The sequence below is a fragment of the Caloenas nicobarica genome, chromosome 16, assembly GCF_036013445.1.
Source record: "Caloenas nicobarica isolate bCalNic1 chromosome 16, bCalNic1.hap1, whole genome shotgun sequence".
Taxonomy (NCBI): Eukaryota; Metazoa; Chordata; class Aves; order Columbiformes; family Columbidae; genus Caloenas; species Caloenas nicobarica.
The window spans coordinates 7,044,627-7,065,449 of NC_088260.1; the positions used below are offsets into that span (position 1 = coordinate 7,044,627).

Genomic DNA, 20,823 nt, shown 5'->3' on the forward strand with positions numbered 1-20,823 from the left:
AATATCACGTTTACATATCCATTATAACAAAACTATGTTGCACTTCCATTACTTCACGTTGGTTTGCCATCTGGAAGCTGAGCAAGCTGTGTAGTAAAAAGAAGAATTCAATTTTGCATTTACCAAAAGGAGCCATGCAAGTTCCAATTGACGGCAGGCGATTACACGAGCTCAGCGGGCAGAGACGTGCCTGGAGAGAGGCAGAGATGTCCCTCCGAGAACCCATTTCACACGGCGGCATCGCCCCGGAGCAGAGACCCACCTGAGAACGCGTTTCTGGGAAACCCTTCCCGCCTGCCCGAAGAGAACCAGACCCCACATAAACGTTCTGTACTCACGTGATCTTAACCCAACCTCAAAGGTTTCTCAGACAACCTCGCCAGGAGACACCGATCTCTGTGCCGCCTCCTCAGGGGTGGTGCAGCGGTGGTTCTTCACTACTTCAGCCCAAAGGAGCCACATGTGGCCACCCGGCTCTGCAGCCGGTGAGTCCCATGGCCCGTTCTCCAGTGCTAACGCGGCCGCAGCCGCCCCGACACCCCGTCCCCTCCACACGCTGGGGTGAACCGTGGCATGGCGAGAGGCAGCAGCGGTGACACACACACAGACCCACCGCCGACCAAGAGCACCCAACACAAGTGTGTGCAGAACCGTCAGCCTGGCACCGCAGCAGGGAGTCACCACACACAACAGCAGCAAAACACCTTCTGCCCGCGCTGGAGAGCGGCGAGGGACCAGCTACCGATGTGCTGCTCAGCCTGAAATCCTAAAGCAAAACAACATTCCAGACAAGCCCTTTCCTCCCCCGTCACTACTCACATTCACACAGGTTTGAGCTCACAACCGCTGGGGCGCAGCCTTAGAGGACTCCAGCCTTCCCGTACAGCTCAATAAAACTAAATGCTCATTTGCAAGCTGCAAATTCTAATACCTAAGACAAGAGACAGAGCATTTTATGATCAAATTTATTTAATTAAATTTCATTGACTGTTTTACTGTAGGTCACACCAGACTGCCAAAGTAAACTAAACATTTTACATTCACTACAAGATTCTCTCCAATTTTCACTAGTCCAAACCCATGAAGCTGTAGAGTCCCTTTCCCTCAGTTTGCGTTACAACTCACATTGCTGTCAGTGGGACTCGCGTTCCAGCACCGAAGAGAGAACCGAGCCCTTGGTGTCCCAGGTGTGCAGCAGCTCTCCTGGCTGCAAACACTTTTAAAATCATGCATGTGTGTATGTGTGCGCATTTCTCTACAAATATTTACAAAAGCAACCTCCTGCTGGTACAGAGGACAAATAACCATTTAACTGCTAATCCAGAAAGGGGGAAAAAAAGCCCAAACCTGCAGCAGGGCGGGCAGGAGGGTGCAGAGACAGGGGAGATGCACAAGCGCCCAAGCCCAGCAGACGCAGCTGCAGCAGCAGCGCCCATCAGGGCACGTCCAGCTGGTCCCCCCAAAACCCGTCACTGCCCGTACTGGAAACAGAATCGCTGCTCCGGTGAGCACGGCAGGTCCCAGGGACACCAGAATACCCAGGCAGACATGAGGTGATGAAGATGGAAGCTTGGGCAGCGCTTGCCCCATCGGGGTTTCTGAGGATGCTGGGAGGAAATCAGGCATTAACAGAACTTTAACTGGTGTTCATAAAATAACTTGTTTCTGATCTAGAAAGCATTTTGATAATACATACCTATGAAATCCATTTTGATTATACATATCTATTTTGATAATACATACCTATGACATGCTCTGAATATTTCCTTACAAAACACTGAAGACGTTTTCCCTATTTGACAGCAATCTACAGGAGGTCTTTATTACACCATCTTTTATGTGTCTACTCCTAACAAATACCAGAGAAATACGTCAGATGTGACAATTTAAACTTTCACCGTATCTGAAAGTATACATCTTTTTTAAAGTATTTTCAACATGAAAAGAGCTAAAAAAATCACAATTATATTCCATTGTGTAATGCATGTGAAATCAAGACCATTTGGGCAGCTTCCAAAGTGAAACTCTGGAAACCAGCAAATTCATTAAGTATTACTTTAGGGAAGGGCTAGTCACCCCCCTCCACCTTCACTGCAGGGCCTAAGCTATACTCAAAATATTCTACAAGTATTGTCAGTATCTTTGTCTAAAAAGCCAGCTTCTGGGAAATTTCAAGTTGCAATTATTTTAGAAATCACAAGCCATTTTTCCTTAATCTTGCCAATTTTAATGAAGAAAAAACATTAGCATTTCAATATACAAAAGTCCAATAAAACATGATTTTTCTTTTAAATCAGTGAATGGGTAAAGTTTGTGTTAAACTTATTCAACAGTAAAAGTCTTCCAATTTCCACTAATAGATTTTCTTTTTCTGTTTTGACTACAGGATAATGACAATCCAGAAATAAATAGCTATAAATACATTCATTGTTCCTATTCCAAAAATAGTCACATAGGGAAGACACAAAACTGAAATTAACTTATTTGAATTTGTTTCTTTACAATGAGATATGGGCAAGTTATAGCAGAGTGACTCAAGACAGGAAAAAAACAAACAGGGAATATATTGGTCCAGTATTGACATTCATGAAACATACGCAGTTAATTCATCCTTTAAATGACACTACTCAGTTGATTTTTATTTGTTTCGGGTATACATAATGAAAGCAGTTTCCTTTGAGTCTTTGCTGAGGACAGGTATAGTACCCTGGAGACACTGTAGCAACCCCCTTCAGTATGCATGTGCGTATATATAATTATATACAAATAATCATGCATCCACACACACGTTTGTATAACACTGCATGTGACGGTTAAATCCATCATTCATCATTGGCAGCACTTGTTCCTCTGACTTGGCCTTGATTACGTAACTGCGGAGAAACAAAATACACAGTTAAGCATTAATAGTTTCCTCAAACAGTAAGTCCCAAATAAGCAGTCTTATTCATCTCCAAGAAAAATAGGGCAGGGCAGTCAAACCACCACCAGGACTGAGCAAACCACACCAAAGCAACACAAGACTCGTTAGGGAATCTTAATTTGGGCGCTGTCCTCACTGGTGGGCAGCAGCTCCGGGCTCGCAGGAGCCTTGCGCTGATCAGCAGGAGTTTAAAACTGCTTTGCCTGGGGACCCCATCCGAATTAAAACACTCACAGCGGGAAACACCAGTGTTAAAGTACTGGAAGAAATACTCAAAAGCTTGCAGCTCTTAGACAACCTGTTTCCCACAGTAACAGTTTTAACGCAAATATTGGTGTGGAACTGGATTTCAAGAACGTTAACAGAAGATGGCAGTCCACAGTGTCCCTGAATTACGTGGACTGAGTCCACACGTCACTTTGCTACCGGGTGTGTAGCAGAATGACACTCTCTGACCGTCCTGCCCCGTGCCCAGGGTGCTCGCAGGCTGCGGAGCTCGGTGCAGCACTGGGGTGACACCAGGTCACACACTTCGGGTGTCTGTACCGGATCAGCACAAGGAACCGGGAGAAGGTCTCTGTACCCTGGACACCTGGGTCATCTCCAACTGTTGATCAACACAGGTTATCAAACAGGAGGGAGGCAAGGCCCGGAAGCGTTATCTGGACATACATCCATTCAGATGACTTCTGCCAGCAATTCCCATCCATCAGAACATTAATCCCTTTTCTCCTTTTCCAACCAGCATGACTTACACAGCTTGATTTGCCTCAGAACCTACAGAGAACTCCTCTAGACGTCAGCAGCCAAAGTGCCTCGAACGGAACCCTTCTTACGCATCTAAACGTAAAATAAAACTGTGAGCTGCCACATAAAGAACCTCTCGCGCTGTTGGTTAGTAAGAGAGAAGTAACGATCGACATGACCAGACGGCGTTTCCCTGGCCAGCACCAGCTCAGCTCCAGCTGAGAGTTTTGCAGACAGGGATACACAGGGTTTTTTTGGTGGGGACCAGCTGATGGGTGTTTGATGAAGCACAGGTGCTCCTCATCTCCCGAATCAGACACATAAACCCAGTGAAAGATAAACAGTGAGAAAAGGATGGGCTGGGACAGAGAAACTCTGGAAGAACACTGGTGAGGATTCAGAGAGTAAGAAAAAAGTAACAAAAGCAGAGATCCTGACTATTAAAAAAAATTTTTTAAAAAAGTCAACTGAACATGAAGAACAGGACAAAAGAACCAAACTGCACAGAATCTGAAGAGAAAGGTTAGTTCAAGGCAGGGAGAAGAAAGGGTGTTAATGAGAAAGGGAACAGCAACAGAAAGCAATGTGTGTAAGGAAATGTAACGCTGCCAATGTTACTCGGCTTCCTTTCTGCCGTTGTTTGTTTTTAAGCATCACAGAACTGCACAGTGCAACACTGCCAACACAGCCGACTATTTATCTGCAGGGATGGAAACGTGACGATATTCTCGTCATATTAAGCACCTTATCGCTCTGTGCTCACTTCCCAGTGGTCCTGGCCATAAAACAAATGCTTTGTGGTATACTTGGCATTTAATCAAAGTTACTGTTTGGCACAATGAATGATGTAGTTGAATATGAAACTTAAAAACAAATGATTTGGGATAAAATCAGCATTCACATTTTATTTGGCAGTGACATTTTTGCCTTCAGGTTATCCTCCAATAATGCACTCCACCACAAAAACCTCGAAATTGCATCATTTATAGGTGTTTGTAGATACCCCTATTATAACAGCTGAAAAAACTAAAATTCTTTACAGTAGGTCCCCACTCCTCTCACATTTCACAATATACATAGAAAACCTGTGTTAGTGTAACTAATCAACACATTTCTCTTGTGAAAAACTGACTTTTTCAACAAATAATACACTTAAGTTCCTGATGCTAACATCTTACACAACAAGCTATTTGAAATAAACTATTTGCATTGCTTTGCAAAACAAGAAACAAGAAAATACTAAATAAATACATTTGATATTTAAGAAAGATGGTAAGTGTTATACCCAGAAACAGGTGTTCTGGGTTTTGTTTAAGGTAAGAACTAAAAAGTAGCAAACATTTTGCAAAAAATATCTAAAGGAAGTTACTTACCAGTGAGAAATGTGAAACAGAACTTTGTCTACCAGAAGACAAACATCCACAGAGACACAAAAGGGAAATATCCTCATGCACACAATGTGTCAAGGGCTGTTTGCATTCCCCAACACATGCCTGGCCTGCACTCCTTGCACTGCCACCACCTTTCCCAGAGAAACAGGATAAGTCATCTCACTCCAAATAAAGAACTACGAGTGTGCCAAAGAGAGCACTTCTGACAATAATCCGTTAGAGAGAGCAAAGTGGTTACACTCCCAGGAACACCAGAACCTATTCCTAGAGCCACCTAAAGTAGAATTAAAGAAGAAATCCACATCATTTGAGATGACACCTGCCATAATCAAAAATATCCAAATGCCAATGAGAGAGCAGAATATCTGCAAGAGGGAATGAACATCGTTCTTTTCCAAAGCATATTCTGGGAACAGCTAAAGCAGATAAACCCTTTGGCTTATTTGAAAAGAAAGTTTGGTTTTACCAGCTCAGAGCATCTACCTATTGACACACAGAAAAGTGAAGAAATGCCTCTTCCCAGCCCAGAAAACTTCTCTACGCAATGCAAGACGGCTCCACGCAGCTCATAAAGTCCAAACGTGGAGAGCAAAACAAGTGGGGCTGGAGGAGCTGCAGCCAGTTTTGATAGTAAAAGAAAAGAAGTGCTTGGCACAAACCGAAAAACGCACTTCAGAACTACTGCCAACAGTAGGTCTAAAAGCACCAGGCAATCTGTTCAAAGACATCTGGCAGTTGGAATGAGTTAAACTGGGCAAAAAAGCAAGTTATACCTGAAGACATCTTGTCTTGAAAGCAGGAAGACAATGGAAGGAAAGTGAAAAGCTGAACGGGTTTGGGGCTTAAAGCAATTGGCAAAATGGGAAGGAAATAGAATTGCAAATCCAAAGACTGCGAAGAACTTAAAAACCAGCAGGATTTAAAATGAGAAAGATTCATGCTAAAGGTCAGGCTCTGGAAAGCCACTACAGGAGGCTTCCCACCTGTGATGGTCCTCTAGTGCTTCAAGAAAAGAGTTGAGAAAGTGCCCTATGGATGAGTTTCCTTCCAGCCATTGTTCCAAAGACAGATCAGGCTCTTAATTTTACTGACTTCCTTTTTGTAAGTAAAATGCTCAGTTTCAGTGTGCTAATCAGGATGAGTGTAACCACTGTCGTGTGACATACTAAAGCTTGCTTGAAGACGTTTGAAGAGAAAATGTGATCAGATCTAATGATGATTAGAAATGAAATAAAACAAGACGCATGACGAAAAAGCAAGATGACAGCTTTGAATTCTAACTGGCAAGTGGTAAAAAGGGGTTGAATGGGACTTTGTGCAATGGGTATGGTACCGTGTATAAAGAGCTGGCCAAGAGTGGACATTCTGGATTTAGTGACATCAGAAACAATCATCATGCAGCCACTTCCAGCCTGACACACCAGAGTGTGCAGAAGCTCAAAGTGCGCGGATCTGCGCAGGAGAATCACTAAAGGGGCTGTAACGTCCACCAGGAATTGCCCAAACACACACAAGGGGTGGACACAACATCACTCGCGTCGGTTCCCCAACAGACAAACGCACAGCCAGACGGCACAACATCAGCCTCCCAAAAGCATCCTTACCGCCTCCAGCTCCTTCTGGGTTTCATCCTCCATCCTCCTGATGTCTTCCATAGTCAAATCAATCCACTTGTCAATCCAACAGAACAGCTGGCGATGAAAGTTGGTAAATATCCTTTTTTCTTGCTTTAAGAGGATAAACAAACAGCAGATAACAGGCTTACATTCTGCCGAAGACCAGTGAAGTGACTGCAGCTGCTCAACTGGAAAAGCTATAATCTTTAGGTGCGTGCAGTTTCAAACTGCTGCAGGTTCAGTCCCCTCACATTCCTGAATCCAATTTTAAAGTAGACTCACTTCTCACATGCTTTAACATAGGAACAACAACAAAAAGCCCCACAAATTTCACTATCAAAAAAGAGTTCCAAGAAAGTTCAGCAATTCATGGTATTTGAAAATGCTGAAGAATCCTTTCAAAATGTGCCTTGTGCGCCTGCCGTCCCACCTCCCAGCAACACTTCAGCACGGGGGAAGCACTTACCTTTTGGATAAAGTTTTCAACTTTGTTCTGCAGTCCCCACCATTTAAATTTGATAGTCACCAACTTGTAAGCACACATTTTAGGACACTCTTCATCAGTTGCTAGCTCTTTCTGTTTATGGATAATGGGAAGAAATTGTTAATTTTTTTTTAAATTTACTTCAGTGAAACTTATTTAATATAATTATTAGAAATTATAATTTGAAGTAATATACTAGAATTATAAATTATATTATTAATTTATAGGAATTAAATTATTTTACTATGATTATAAATTATCATTCTAAGTACTACTAGAATTATGAAAATACTTAAAATTCTAAGTATTAGAGAATACTTAGCACTGTACTCTGAACATAGGGTAACAGGAATTGACAAACAATCGTGTTAAATCTGGAAGACTATTCCATCCATGCTGCAAACATACACTATAAATCTTAGTCTTAACATGGATTTTATTTTCATGATTTCCACTGTAATATACGTTTTGAAAGGACAATGAAGCTTGATTACAATAGCTAGCACCAAATTATTTTTTACGTTTGGGTCTATTACAAAGGCAATTATAATCTGAGTTGTACTGAGTTGTTCAGTACAATGGTGGAAAACACATGTACTAGAAAAGATTCAGGTAACAAAAAGCACGTAACCACCCCTCGAAGTTTGCTTCTTATCTAACATAAAAATCTCGTTGAATAATGCATATTTAACACAGAATTTTTATCACAAACACTTAGGTAGCACTTAAATGAAAAACAGTTATCCTCAGAAGACTGATGTTCTATTCGCAAGCAAAACGCAAACCGCTGCTGTTGTCTGGTGTCATCAAACAGCACAAGTCTATGTCCTGGAGTCAGCGAGAGGACAGAACCAAACGGAACACACAAACGTGATGCTGCCAGATCCAGGCGTTCCAAGTTCTCTTATTTTACAGCTGGAGCAGGGGCACCCCAGAGGCACCTTCGCTCTCCTCTGGCAGCGCAGCCCAGCAGCAGTGACGCTCAGCTCCGGTACCCACAGCTCCGCTGCGACATTCAGCGGTCCCGTCCTGCTCCCTGGGCAGCCAGACCGTTTCCCATCCTCTCACTAAAACCTGGGACCCTGGTTTTTTTCCCCTCAGTTAATCGCCACCATTAAACCCACTGCACCTGCACGTATGGAAGCAGAGGAGTAAAAGGTCGGTGCTGCATAAATGTGCCTGGGAACTACAGCCTCATTCCACGGTGGGACACGAGACGCCTCGAGTCCTTGAATTCAGGCTGTTCACCGAGTGAGCTCAGGGCAGCGGGAACGTCTGCGGTTCCACGCGCTGGGAAACGGGGACTCTGCCTGTCAGACCCGGGCAGTGACTGGACACTTCTGACAGCAGAAAGGTGGTGTGGCTGCTGCTGCTGGCTCACGGCATGTTAGGATAGGGAACTGGAGACCAAGAGCTTGCTGGTCCAACGCATCCTGCTCCAATATCTGACACTTACCTTGCTGCTTTGCAAAAACGAGTGGTAAATTCATCACAGTGGATATTCTTGAGTAAGGATAAATGTTCATCCAATTTAATTTGCATAGCTCTGGTTTCAGTAGTGATATTAAACAAGCTGCAGACAGTATCTTTGCTTACTAACACATCTGGAATTTTAACTGAATACAAAAAAGAAAATAAGTATTTAATTTCTGCCCTCTGTTTTACGACTAACACTGCTAGTCTCCACAGAACTGTGAACTTTTTTTTTCTGCTGATAAAGCTTTCATAAGGTTGTAATGTCAGTTCTTAGTACCTTCCAGTTTGGTCCCAAAGGTCCTCTCTTTGTCTTAACCGACTGGAATAACGCAGGGTCTTCATCAGCTTTGTAGTCCTGTAATACAAAAAAACCCAAAACCTGAGAGTTAGCAAAAAAATAATGTGTATATATATACATATTCCTTCATCTACAAAAGCTTCGGCAGACAGCACATGAGTTACTGTGCCTGTCACCAGCTGCAGACTCCTCATCTCAGTGATAACCAAGCGGTGTGGGTCCAGACAGCTGCAACATACTCGGATCCTTGGGTCCTGCATATTCTGGAGCCTGAATGCAATAGTGTTTCCCGCCCCCCCTAGTCCTTGGGTGGAAAAAAATGACTGATTATGACTGCCTTTTAACAATAACACTCAAACACTGGATAGAAGACACTGGGAAAAGGATCAGGCTATAGGAATGGATAAACAACGATTGAAGGGAAATACACTTGGCAAAAATATCAAGAAAACCCATCAATATTTCCAAGTAGCAGACTGTTCACCCAAAATCCACCAAAACTTTAATATTAAAAATCATATTCACTAACAAAACTTGTGGTATCTCGTACCAGAAGTGCTTCATACCTCTACACTATGGTACATACACCACACAAGCTTATAGAAACGCACCGTAGGATGCAAACTTTCCAATACACTGTGATCAGAAAACATGCTAAGGTAAGAATTTTGCTTACATATGCAATCTTTGTTTTGGCATTTAAATTCACCTACATATCTGCTGGTTTACGCCGTGGCATCAGGCTGGATGCCACAGGGACACCCAAGTCCCCATGATACGACGTCACCTGCCATCCTACCTCACTGCACAGGGACAGACAGAAAGCAACTGTGCTCTTGCGTTTAGGACCCACATACAAGCACAGCTGGAAACACTGGGAAAAAAATGCTATCTACAAGTAAAATGTGGGAGTGAAAACAAAAACTCAAAGAAAACAGATGAGTCATGGTAAAGTTTTCTGCGCTAAAGACCACAGACAGAAGCTTCGAACCAAGACTCAGTTAACTCAAAGCCTGTTAAGGATAGAAAAAACCCTGCCTAGAATAAAGCCGAGATGGACAAGGAAGCATTGTAGGAGCTCTCTCAATACACAAACCCTACCAGCATGCGAGGAAAGAAGACTGGACTCGAGCCAAAGCACAAATAAACAGCAGTTCTTTGCACAGTTCAAGGAAAATATCTGTGCAGCAAGAGCTTAACTCGTGACGGCAACAAGTCCTTCTTAGGAAGAAAAACAGGCGGGTGTTGGAACAAATATTACAGCTGAAAACCCCTGAAGCCCTCTTGAAAGCTAGACAGGCAAAACATCATTATGTAGCACCATAACAATACAGAGGAGCTAAAAACCTTTTCAAAGAAATACACAAATATAATTCAATAGGCAGTTTCTGCTCAAAATCTCAGTATAATACACATGAATGCAACAAATCATTATAAAGAATTATTCAGAGAAACTGTGAGCCATGTACAATAAAGTAATAATTGCAACAAACCCAGAATCTGGGTGCTTCTTCACAATTCTCATTCTTATTTCTAAGACCTGCTAAAAGCAATAACAGCACTGCTGATAGCTCATAGTTAATTCTATCAGGTAGTATAAAACTTGAAAGCATATCTACAGGACAGAATGACTTTAAGAAAACTTAGAACCCAAGATAAAAATGACACAAGTCTGATGTCTTATCTGCAGATTCCTGGAAAAAATTTCCTGAGCAGAGAGTGGTGTAAGACTAACTGGGCAGGTGGACACCATTTCTAGGGTTTCAACTCAAAACTGCATTAGTTTTTAATTTCTTGTTGTACAAAAATAGCTATAAACCTGACTTCAATTTATTTGTTTCCACTATACTCTACTTTCTCACAAATTGTTTCCAAAAATGCACCCTCTTCTGATGTCAACCAAGTGTTCACTTCTGCTTACACTTTAAAAAGGCTTATTCTCCTGGGAAGTGATTTTTATATACAAATCACATAAAGCTGAATAGATTGTATGCTGGATATGATTAAGAGAGGGCAGGGTTAAATTTATATCTAAAGAAAGCCACAGATGTTGGCCAAATTATTTCTATACATACTTAAATGAGCATGAGTTAACATATGCATGCCATTAGTATCTTAAAGAAATTTACTATTTTTATATTTATGCTGATTGTAGTTCCAAAACTAAAGTAATTGCTACACTACAGTGGATTAGACAAGTTTCATTCACTGAACAAAAGGATAGATCTTGAATATATGAAATCTTTCGAAGCTTATAAATGTAGCCCCATTTTTTCAGTCATACTGTTATCCAAGACAATACCTTTCGGTTGGTTTTCCAGGTAAATCTGTGACTGAGAAAATAAATGTACAAATAAAACTTTCCTTTGGCAACACTGACTATTCCTTTTTCCTAAAAAAATGAGCACACCAAAACCCCCACCCAGCCACTTAGAATGATAATTCCCAAACAAGCAGCATAGTCACAAAAAAAGCACCATGAAACGCACATGATTTCAGAACCTACCCAACAGAGTGAACGACTGACTGCACTAATATCTCTGAACAAATATGAAGAAACTGTAGGAAAAGAATCTCTGGAGAAACAGAATAGGTGAAGAACACCTAATGCTTTCATAGAGACATGCACTGCCCAAAACCAGTAGCCTTCCTGAGGCATGAAATCAGCATGTGGGTCAGGATGGGTTTGTTACTCTGATGTAGCTGAAAAAAACCCTCAAGTTCCATTACCTAAACTTCATAAAGATATTAGTATAAATGCAAAGTCTCTCATGGAGCCATAAGCAGTAAAGAGAGAGAAAACAAAGGCCAGAAACGGCAAATTTTTGGAACAGAAGAGAATGCAAGTGTGGGTCTCAGAAAATTTCTGCTGCCCAACTAACCCCTGCCTGTCCAGGGAAGGGGCTGACAAGCGGGTGGAATGGGTGTCAGCTGTGGATAACTCAGTTACCAAAGTCTCCACAGGAGTTTGAGTACAAAGTCAGTCTTTATTTAATGAAGTCGGGACTTTGCAAAACTGAATTTCTGGGAGATGGAAATGAAAACTTGAATCACGTGGTAAAAAGGAGTCCCAAGTATTCCTGCGCAATGATGGGCTACACTGTGAGTGGATTAGATGTGCTCACGGGCACATAGGTGGCGAATAAACGCAACAGGCCAGGTCTGACCACTAAATGTATATCTCTGAGATCAGACTGTATCTCCCAGCTTCTGGTACATCCCAAGTTTCCTATCCTTCCACAAGTATCTGCTGCTGGCAGCTAACAGAATGCTGGGTTAGACGGATCTCTGTCCTGAGGCAAAAAGAAAACTTCATTTATCACCCCACCGCCTGCCAGCCTTGGGCACGAAGGGACCCGGCAGCACTGCGGGCAAGCGGCATCACCCAGCTGCACGGGGGCACCAGCACCAGCCGCGCTGGGCGCTGAGAGCGCTTCCAAGAGAACAAACGCTGCCCTTGGCACACGGCAATCGCACAGCGCTCTGTTTGCACACGCTGGGATCGGGCAGGCACTGACAGCGACAGCACCGCAGCTGTCTGCCGCAGTTACAGGCAGCAATCGGGAACGCGGGGCAGACGTTCACCTGCCACTTCAGCTCTACAGCCACATGGAACGTCTGAAACAACAAGGGGCAGCAAAACGATTCCTTGCTGCATTAATTTGGTTTACAGGGAGGTTCTCCAAACATTTCGCCCATGTAAATCCACAGATGAGTTGGGTAAAATCCATACCATTTTAGTTTATTCGCAATCAACACAAAGCATCAATGGAACTAGCTGCAAGCTGCATCAATATCCCAATAGCAGAGCATGTACTTACTCCTGGTTCTACTTGAGTTCTATCTGCAATGTCAATATGGACAATTTCAACACTCTTCCATGTGTTTGGATCTAAATTGTGCACCTGCAAAAAGAGAAAAAGGAATGACTTCCATGCTGGCACCTAACACAGTGGTGCACCTTATGCAGTATGTACGCATGCCATGGATTTTTTTCTGGACTTCATTTAGGTAGTGTTCTCAAACCCCATCCTTTCTCCCTCTGCCTTTCTAAAAGGGAATAATCTCCACAGTTACAGTTTGGTTCACTCACTAAACAATTTTAAACCAGCACAGTGTCTTCACTTCTTGTACATTGAAGAAAACTGGATATAAGATTAAGCTGTATTCTGCTGTCACATTTGTTAGCGCTAATGAAATCAAGCTCTAATTAGAAACACTACCCATTCAGTAATCTGCCCAAGCTTTTTGATCTAGCAAGAAGCCGCAAAAATTCCAAAGTGCAAATATGGCAGCTTTCAATCGTCTGCCTAAATCTAGTAGGTTCCCTAAATCATAGGGCTGCCTTTAGTACGGACCAGATGAAGTGTGTGTGGCGCAAAGGTATAAAGGTCTGACTACGTAACCAGCTGTGCTTTGTTCAACATCCCTAAACTGACACAGCGAATGGAGCTCTCCAAGAAGCACCCTCCTCTGCAGCACACCCCATGCTGCAGTTCATCCAGGCACTGAAAAGACACTGACAACTACTTCTTTGCGGACGGGTTATAAATATGTTTGTCACTATAGATTAAAAAATCTCCTAAAGAGACCGGTGAACCAAATCAACTGTCTAGGGAGGAAAATGAAAGTATTGCCAGCCTGGAAAATTTACAGAAGCAGCTTCAATACGTAACTCTACAGAAGTGCACACAGATAAACTCCAAAAGCCCCGTGAATTCTGTTTTCAAACAAACTTGTCAGCCTAAGTAGCACTAGCATGTCTACAGTAAAAGAACATGAAATTAAAAAGAACTTACTGAAAATCTATTGAAATATTTCAGTGAGAATCAAGCATCTGCATTGACCTCAATATAAAAAAAACCCAACCTTTTCTTGTTCTTGCATCACATTAGGTGAGACAGCTTGACCACCTCCAAAGGATTTGAATAATGCTTTTCTTGTTTTACATTAATCACTGCTAGGGCTTTGACTTTATGCAGTAATTCTCCACCATTAGCAGGTATAGAACACTTTATCTGGATGACTCTGTACTGAAAATATTACTAACACTTGGTATCTAACTCCCAACTCACATTCTCTGATGTCCCCAAATCCGGTTTATGCCAGGTCTCAATTTTTATGAAGAAATCATCTTTCATGTATTCATTCTGTAAGAATTAAAATAAAAAATCATGAGTCTGATTAAACCTCTCTGCCTAAAGTTTAGATAAATGGTACTTACATATAAGCCACTACGAAACCTTGACTAGTGACAGATTCTATTTAAATTACAAAAAACTAGCCCACTTACCTACACACAGAAATAGGTACAATGAGATAACTAGTATCAAAATCTTCAGTACCAGCTACAGCAGTAAGTACCAAATTAAAACCAGTCATGTTTGAGAAATTCAACTCTAACTCCGTGCACACAAATAGAAATAATACTGTCGTTTACCATCCTTTTTCCTCAACCCTGAAATTCTTTACCTCTATGTTAAAGTAATTTTCAAATCATTAATAAGGCATAAAAGAAGATGCAAAAAAAAGCGTTTCTCTGACAAATTACAGTTCTTTCTAATTATAGCCGTGTTCAGACAAATAAAGTAACAAGGAGCTCTATGCCAGCAACCCTGGCAAGACATATACAAAAGGCTGGAGCAAGTTTGCTAGAGTCAGAGTCAATTGTAGCATTAACATCAGATAAAATACATTTCCAAAAAAAACCCAACATAGGATGGATAGTAATTCAAATACTCACCGTCACAACTGGTCATTGGAAACACATGCAACGAAAACAAAAAGGAAACACAAATCATTGTTAGATACTATAGTTTCTGAAAAGTCTCACATGTCACAGTTTTGCTGCACAGTACAAGGAACATTCGACATTAGTCTGACAGCATTTGTGTGCAGCAAGTCAGTGCTCAGCACACCGACCTGCCAGCCTTAGCCTGAGAAGTCTGTGATACGATACTTCAAACTGATCAACAGCAACACAAAAGAAAGAGCCTACTCTTAGAATGCATGAAATCAAAAGAAATAAAAGAAAGCAGTCACCTATTCTAGCAGACTATGAAGAACTAAATTCTTTTTAAACCAGCTCTGTTCTAGACCTGAAGAGAATCACCTCTTCAGCTTATCCCAGGGACACCGAGACTGTAAGAACCAGTAACTGGTGTGTTGAGGTTGCTCTGCAGAAACTCTCCTTTTCAGAAGAGATCTCACAAATGCCACATTAAAATTTGAAATATATTTTCCACTTGATAGCACTCTCTTTCCTCCTAAACCATTTAAGACTATCCCTTGACTGGACACTGACAGCAAAACACACAACAGGTGACCTACTTGTTCTGCAGTAGGGATATGCATTCCAGGCCTTCTCGTGGAACACCAGGGAGCCTTCTGGAGCAATCATCCTTACAAAACCTGGAACTTTACTGTGAAAAACAAACATCCACGACAGTTTTTAAATATTTGCCGGCTGAAATTCCTCATTGATTTCATCCACTCTAATAAGAAAGGCACATTCTACCTAAGCATTTTAAACGTTATGATGTCCAAGTTACCCACTGTTAAATATGCAGGAACTCCAACAATGTTACTGATCACACGATAATTAAGAAAAAAATGGGGCAGGTAATAACGAGCTAATTGAGAGTGAGCCATAAATAATATTGGAAGCACTACGATGACGATGAAAGCTGCACTTGCTTTTCAAGAACAGCAACGCCAAGTGTTGAGGGAAGGTGCCACTCAAGAGATGTCACCTCCAAAGCCTCCAGCACCACCGCAGGTTCCTCAGCGAGTGACCCGGAGCTTGGCTGTGCCACTAGCCCCCTCGGCCGTGCTGGACGCTGCAGCTCCCCCCGGGCGGCACGATCACCCTCCGGGCCAACAGAGCGCACATGACTGCTGCCAAAAATTGGATGCTGGGGAAAATATAACAAAATCTGACGCAAGAGCAATTTGGTATTTTCTAGGAGAATACTTGAGGCTGGAGCCCTGAAGTAGAAGAGTTTAAACAGACCATATGTACGCATGTGCGTAAGGGACAGATTTCGATCTCTGTAAGCACTCCATCCTCAATTTTTCTCCAAGTTCCTGTTCTCTTTTCTTTTAGATTCAAGAAGAAAAGCCATCTGATGATGCCTTTTTTACACTGCAGGAACCTTATGTCCCATTGATCTGGGACTTCACTTTTTCTGGAAAAAGCAAACACCATTCTTTCAGCTCTTGCACACGAGCCACGCTGCCCACGCTTCTGTCTCCGCTCTAGTTTCTCTCTACTTTGTCCACACCTGAAAGTCCAATGCCCGAAGCCAACCCACACGAACTCCGACCCACACCTGGGGCACCAAACCCCCACAACGCAGCCCCCGCCACAACGCAGCCCCGAGCCACGTTTGCCCTCACACCTGCCATGTGGCTGTGACGCTCGACGTGCAGGTGACTCTCAACAGCGCTGTTGTACAGCATTTATTTCCCACGTCGTCTTTGTGCATCCCCATGGGGAACCAACTGTAAACTTATTCAGTTCTTCCACTTTAAAAATGTTCTTTCCCCAAATACAAACATGTGGAATACTAAGCCTCACAACTTAACACACGTCACAAATCCCAGCAATACGGCTGCTCGTGTGGTGCTGCAGCCCCCGGAGTAATATCCACTGCTAATCCCTGGAGGTTCAGACCCCATTTGTGTCAGTTTTCCAAATAACCCCAGTTTTACCTGCTCTGAAATGCATGTAGCCTTCAAAAAATATTATTTACCTTACTCATTCTCTCTCAGAAAAACATCACCCTACCACACCACAAGAACTTATAGAGTGTTTTTAAAGAGCACTCGGGCAATCAGAACTCTTTCTTAAACACCAGATCACACAAACCCATTTCTCCTTTATAATGTAATAACTATCCTCCTTTTCTCTGTCCTTCTATATCAACATTCCTGTCTTTTGACTATCCTACAAAGCATCTGTGATACTAAGCCCATCATTTCGGCTATATACAAAGAATTCAAATTACTCCTACTTAGAGATGCATTTGCCTGTTCACAGATCGGACATTTTCCACAGTTCTCCATTACTCTATCCCGCATATTTAAAACCCACTGTATTTCACATGTTTTCCCACCCACTAGAGTATTCATGCACAACTCAGCAAATTACAGAGCGGTACAAAACCACAAGTACCCCAGAACAGCAAACAATGGAAGGCTGCCCCCACTTTTAAACGTTTCTCACTCAATATCAACTGACCATAATATGTATCTCACCTCTTTAAATGATAGATTTTGTGAGTATATTGTCCCTTCTCGCCATCCTTTTCATAAGGCTCATTTTTTAAGACTTGAATTCCTTCACCACCTCCTGTTTCATTTTTGCTAGCTTCTGCCACAGAGTAAAGTTGCCCAACCTGATACTGAAAAGTTAAGAGAAGTAAAATTACAATATTAAAGTTAGTGAAAACTTTTAATGCACTAAAAATTTAGCTGTTCTCAGGGAAAATTTGGTAACGGAAACAAAGTTACCAGGAAAGTAACATACACCATATAAAAAATATTTAAGAAAGTCTGACAATCTGCTGGTAAAATTTATCTGTACTTCACAAGCAACAGGTCTATAATCAGCTTGTTTCACATTAATGCAACACTTGGCTATAGCATAACAAATATGCTGTTATTCATTTTTCTCATCTTAAAAGCACAGTATGTATGTATGTTGTTCTTAATTGTATAAAAGAAATATAATTTTTAGTTCACAGATTTTCAAATGACTGGTTTCCAGCTCTGAGCCTCCCAAATTAATACCTGAAACCATCTAGACACCGCCCTCACCGGGCCCATAAAATGCAAACTGCAGAAGAAAAAAAGTGCAGCATTTTCCCTTAGAAATATGTTCAGACATCTCTTGTGACTTTCATTTCAATTTAAACTGCCGGCTTCAGCTCTTGGAAGATGATTCCTGCCTTTACCTTTAGGAAAAGGCTTGGAGTCACCCAGTACCTCGATCAGCAGGAAAACTCTGCTGCAGCACAGAACTGCACAATTATTTTCTGGCTCGTAAGCCGGAGCAGCTCAGACACAACAAAAGGTTCTTTCCCTGCAGGCATTTGCCTCCTTGGAAACTGGCTGGTGTGCAGGAGGTCGACTCTGCCTGCGCTGGGGTTACACATGTGGTAACGCACGAGAAACACTTGGATGCCGGTGAAACACCACCACCTTCCCACCCAGCGCCCCAAAACACGAGCAGGTAGGGTCAGGACATACCTCTTGCACGGAGCAAGGTAAAACCACTCGGCTGAAAAAGAGCAAATTCAACAGAATGAATAATTAGGCTTCATCTGCAGATAAGAGACATAAACTGTAACAAAGACATCCAAGAAGTAAGTGTCAAAATGAGCTAATTCAAGTGTTCTTTTTAGAAATGCGCTGCAACAGTAAGGCTGTGTGGATATAATGCAACAAGCTCAAGCAAAACTCAATGACAGATATGTTACAAAAGGAAAGAGTTAAGGACATTAGAATCTGCAGAGAGGAGCCAGGAAATCTAGGATCTACTCACAGGTCTGCCACAACTCTCTATTGTGCTGAATTCGTTTAAACTTTGATGCGTGAGCTTTTTTCATGTGCTACACAGTAAGCAGTCCCATCTGTACCATTTAAAAGGACAAATGCACAGGCCCTCAGAGCCTACACATGAATCTTGGCAATTACAGCAACTATGAATCATTTAAAAAGCCACCAGTGCTCATGTCCCATTCAGGTGGCAGAAGCCGGCACATTTCAGATGCACAGTGTAACACAACACTGGACAGTTCACAGCAACATTTGGGGATGCAGAAGTCGATTTTTCACAGCAATACTGCACTGTGCAGACAGTATTTTTCAATTTCACCTTCCACAATAAAATGGACAAAGACAACACAAATCATTATTGCTGCAAAACAACATCATAAACCAATTGCATTGTTCCCAGGGCTTTTAAGCGATGCTACCTCCAAATACAGCATGGCCCAAGGGCAGTCACAATAAAATTCCCATAAGGAGTTCTATTATATCTATCACCTGTCTGGGCATTAGCAGATACTGACTCAATACCTAGATAGGACACATTTGTGACTCACAAGGCAGTACAGGAAATTTTTGGGCAACTTCAGCCTTAGTCTTCACCAGGACAATATGTAAAATAGGAGTGTAATGAGGAAAACGCAGCAAATGTATAGGCACACAGAAAGGTGAGGAATTAAAGGAAAGAATTGTAAGGAACAGGGTTTGTTTTAACTTAGGAATGATGACAGACAAACAACGTGATAATTCGAAAGAGCCAAGTAGCACAGAAATCTGATGAGAACTCACAAATAAGTACAGCCCACCATTCTCATGTGGGAAACACGAGAGAGACAGACAGACAGACAGACGGCACAGGCTGTTGCTCACACACAAGAGCAGGACCCTTGGTTCTGCCTCTGCGTGTGGGGACAGCTCAGCCCCACCAGCCGGAGTTCAGGGAAATCTCTGAAGTGTCCTCAGGAGCCTCTCAGGAACCCAACAAATATATTTGCCACCGTCTATTATTTTGAACCTACGCATCAGCTTTACTGCCATAGCTAAGGCTCCACATTACCGGGCTGCGAAGGGGCAGGAGGGGGAAACAAACCGGCTGGAGCCCTGAGGGCAAAGATCTGCCCAGGGACACGGAGTTCCCGGCACCAGAACAGAACCGCGGAGCGACGGAGCCCCACACGGCCCCGGGCAGCTGCGCTGCTCCCCAGCAGAACAGAGTCCGACCCCCGAGCACCGGGACACGGCCCCGCCCGGCCCGCGGGGCACACGGGCAGCGCCCCCGGGCGGGACAGCGGCCCCGGGAGGGTACGGGACACCCTGGGACACCCGCTGTGCGGGACGCGACTCGCCCCGGGCCGGGACCGGGGCCGGGACGGCCCGCCGGGCCGGGCACAGGCAGCAGCTCGGGGCCGCAGCGCGGGACGGGGAACGGCGGAGAAGCGCGAAGCAGCCTCGGGCCCGCGGCGCTCCGGCCGCCCCCCGCCGCTCCCCGAGCCCCGCGGCAGCGGCCCGGCCCGGATGGGTGCGGCGCTCCGGGGCGCGCCCGCCGGACACCGCGGCCCCTCGAGGCCCCGCGCCGGGGCCCGCCCGCGCTGAGGGAGCGGCCGAGGCGGCGGCCCGGGCGCTGCGAGCCCCGCGCAGCGGAGCCGGGGGATGCCCGGCGGGGCGGGGCCGGAGCCGCTCGGGCCCGGCGGGAGCGGGAGCGGGTGCCGGTGCGGCCGGGGAGCGCGGACTCACAATTCCTTGATCAGCACCATCGTCCCGAACCGCTCTGCGCAGGCGCGGCCGGCGCCGCCTGCCCATGCTGCACCGCGCGCTTCCGGGGGAAGCCCCGCCCCCCGCGGGCCGACCCACCCAATCCCGCCGCGCCGTGCGTCCCCGCGGTCGCTCCTGACCCGGGCGCACCCGGGCACGCTGCGCGACGCGCCTGCGCCGGCCGCCGCCAATCCGAGGGCGCGCAGCTGCCGCAGCTGCCCCGCCTCGCCCGTAGGCGGCCAATCAGGGCGCGCCGCCGGCCCGGCTCCGTCCCGGTGCCGCCCTCGCCTCGCGCGCCGGCGCGGTGACGTCACCGCCGGGCAGCGTCAGCGCTGGGCGCTCCCCGCGGTGCTGGCGCCCCCTGCGGGCCGGGCCGGGCCAGGCGCGGGGACACACCGAGAGGAGCGGGGGGTGTGAGCGGGGCCGGGCCGCGAACCCCCGCCCGCCCTCCCCGTTCTCCGGCGCTTCCACTGCGGGAAAAAAGACGTTACCGAACGTTCCCGAGCCGTTCCGCGTGTGCCGGGCGGCGCTGCGGGACGGAGTCGCCGAGCAGAGGTTCCTGCAGCCGGAGCCACCTCGGGCAG

General features: G+C 44.6%; 1 protein-coding gene across 1 annotated transcript; it reads right to left on the reverse strand.

Annotated features, from left to right (window-relative positions):
• Positions 1-993: 993 nt before the first annotated feature.
• On the reverse strand, positions 994-20,297 carry PITPNB (phosphatidylinositol transfer protein beta). Its single transcript, XM_065646217.1, has 11 exons — positions 20,222-20,297; positions 18,188-18,218; positions 17,195-17,340; positions 15,266-15,357; positions 14,679-14,686; positions 14,011-14,085; positions 12,757-12,840; positions 8,915-8,992; positions 7,144-7,254; positions 6,666-6,788; positions 994-2,873 (listed from the first exon to the last, which is right to left on the reverse strand). Exons 1-11 carry the CDS (start codon positions 20,239-20,241, stop codon positions 2,823-2,825), a joined length of 819 nt encoding a protein of 272 aa, XP_065502289.1. The 5' UTR covers positions 20,242-20,297; the 3' UTR covers positions 994-2,822.
• Between the last annotated feature and the right edge of the window lie 526 nt (positions 20,298-20,823).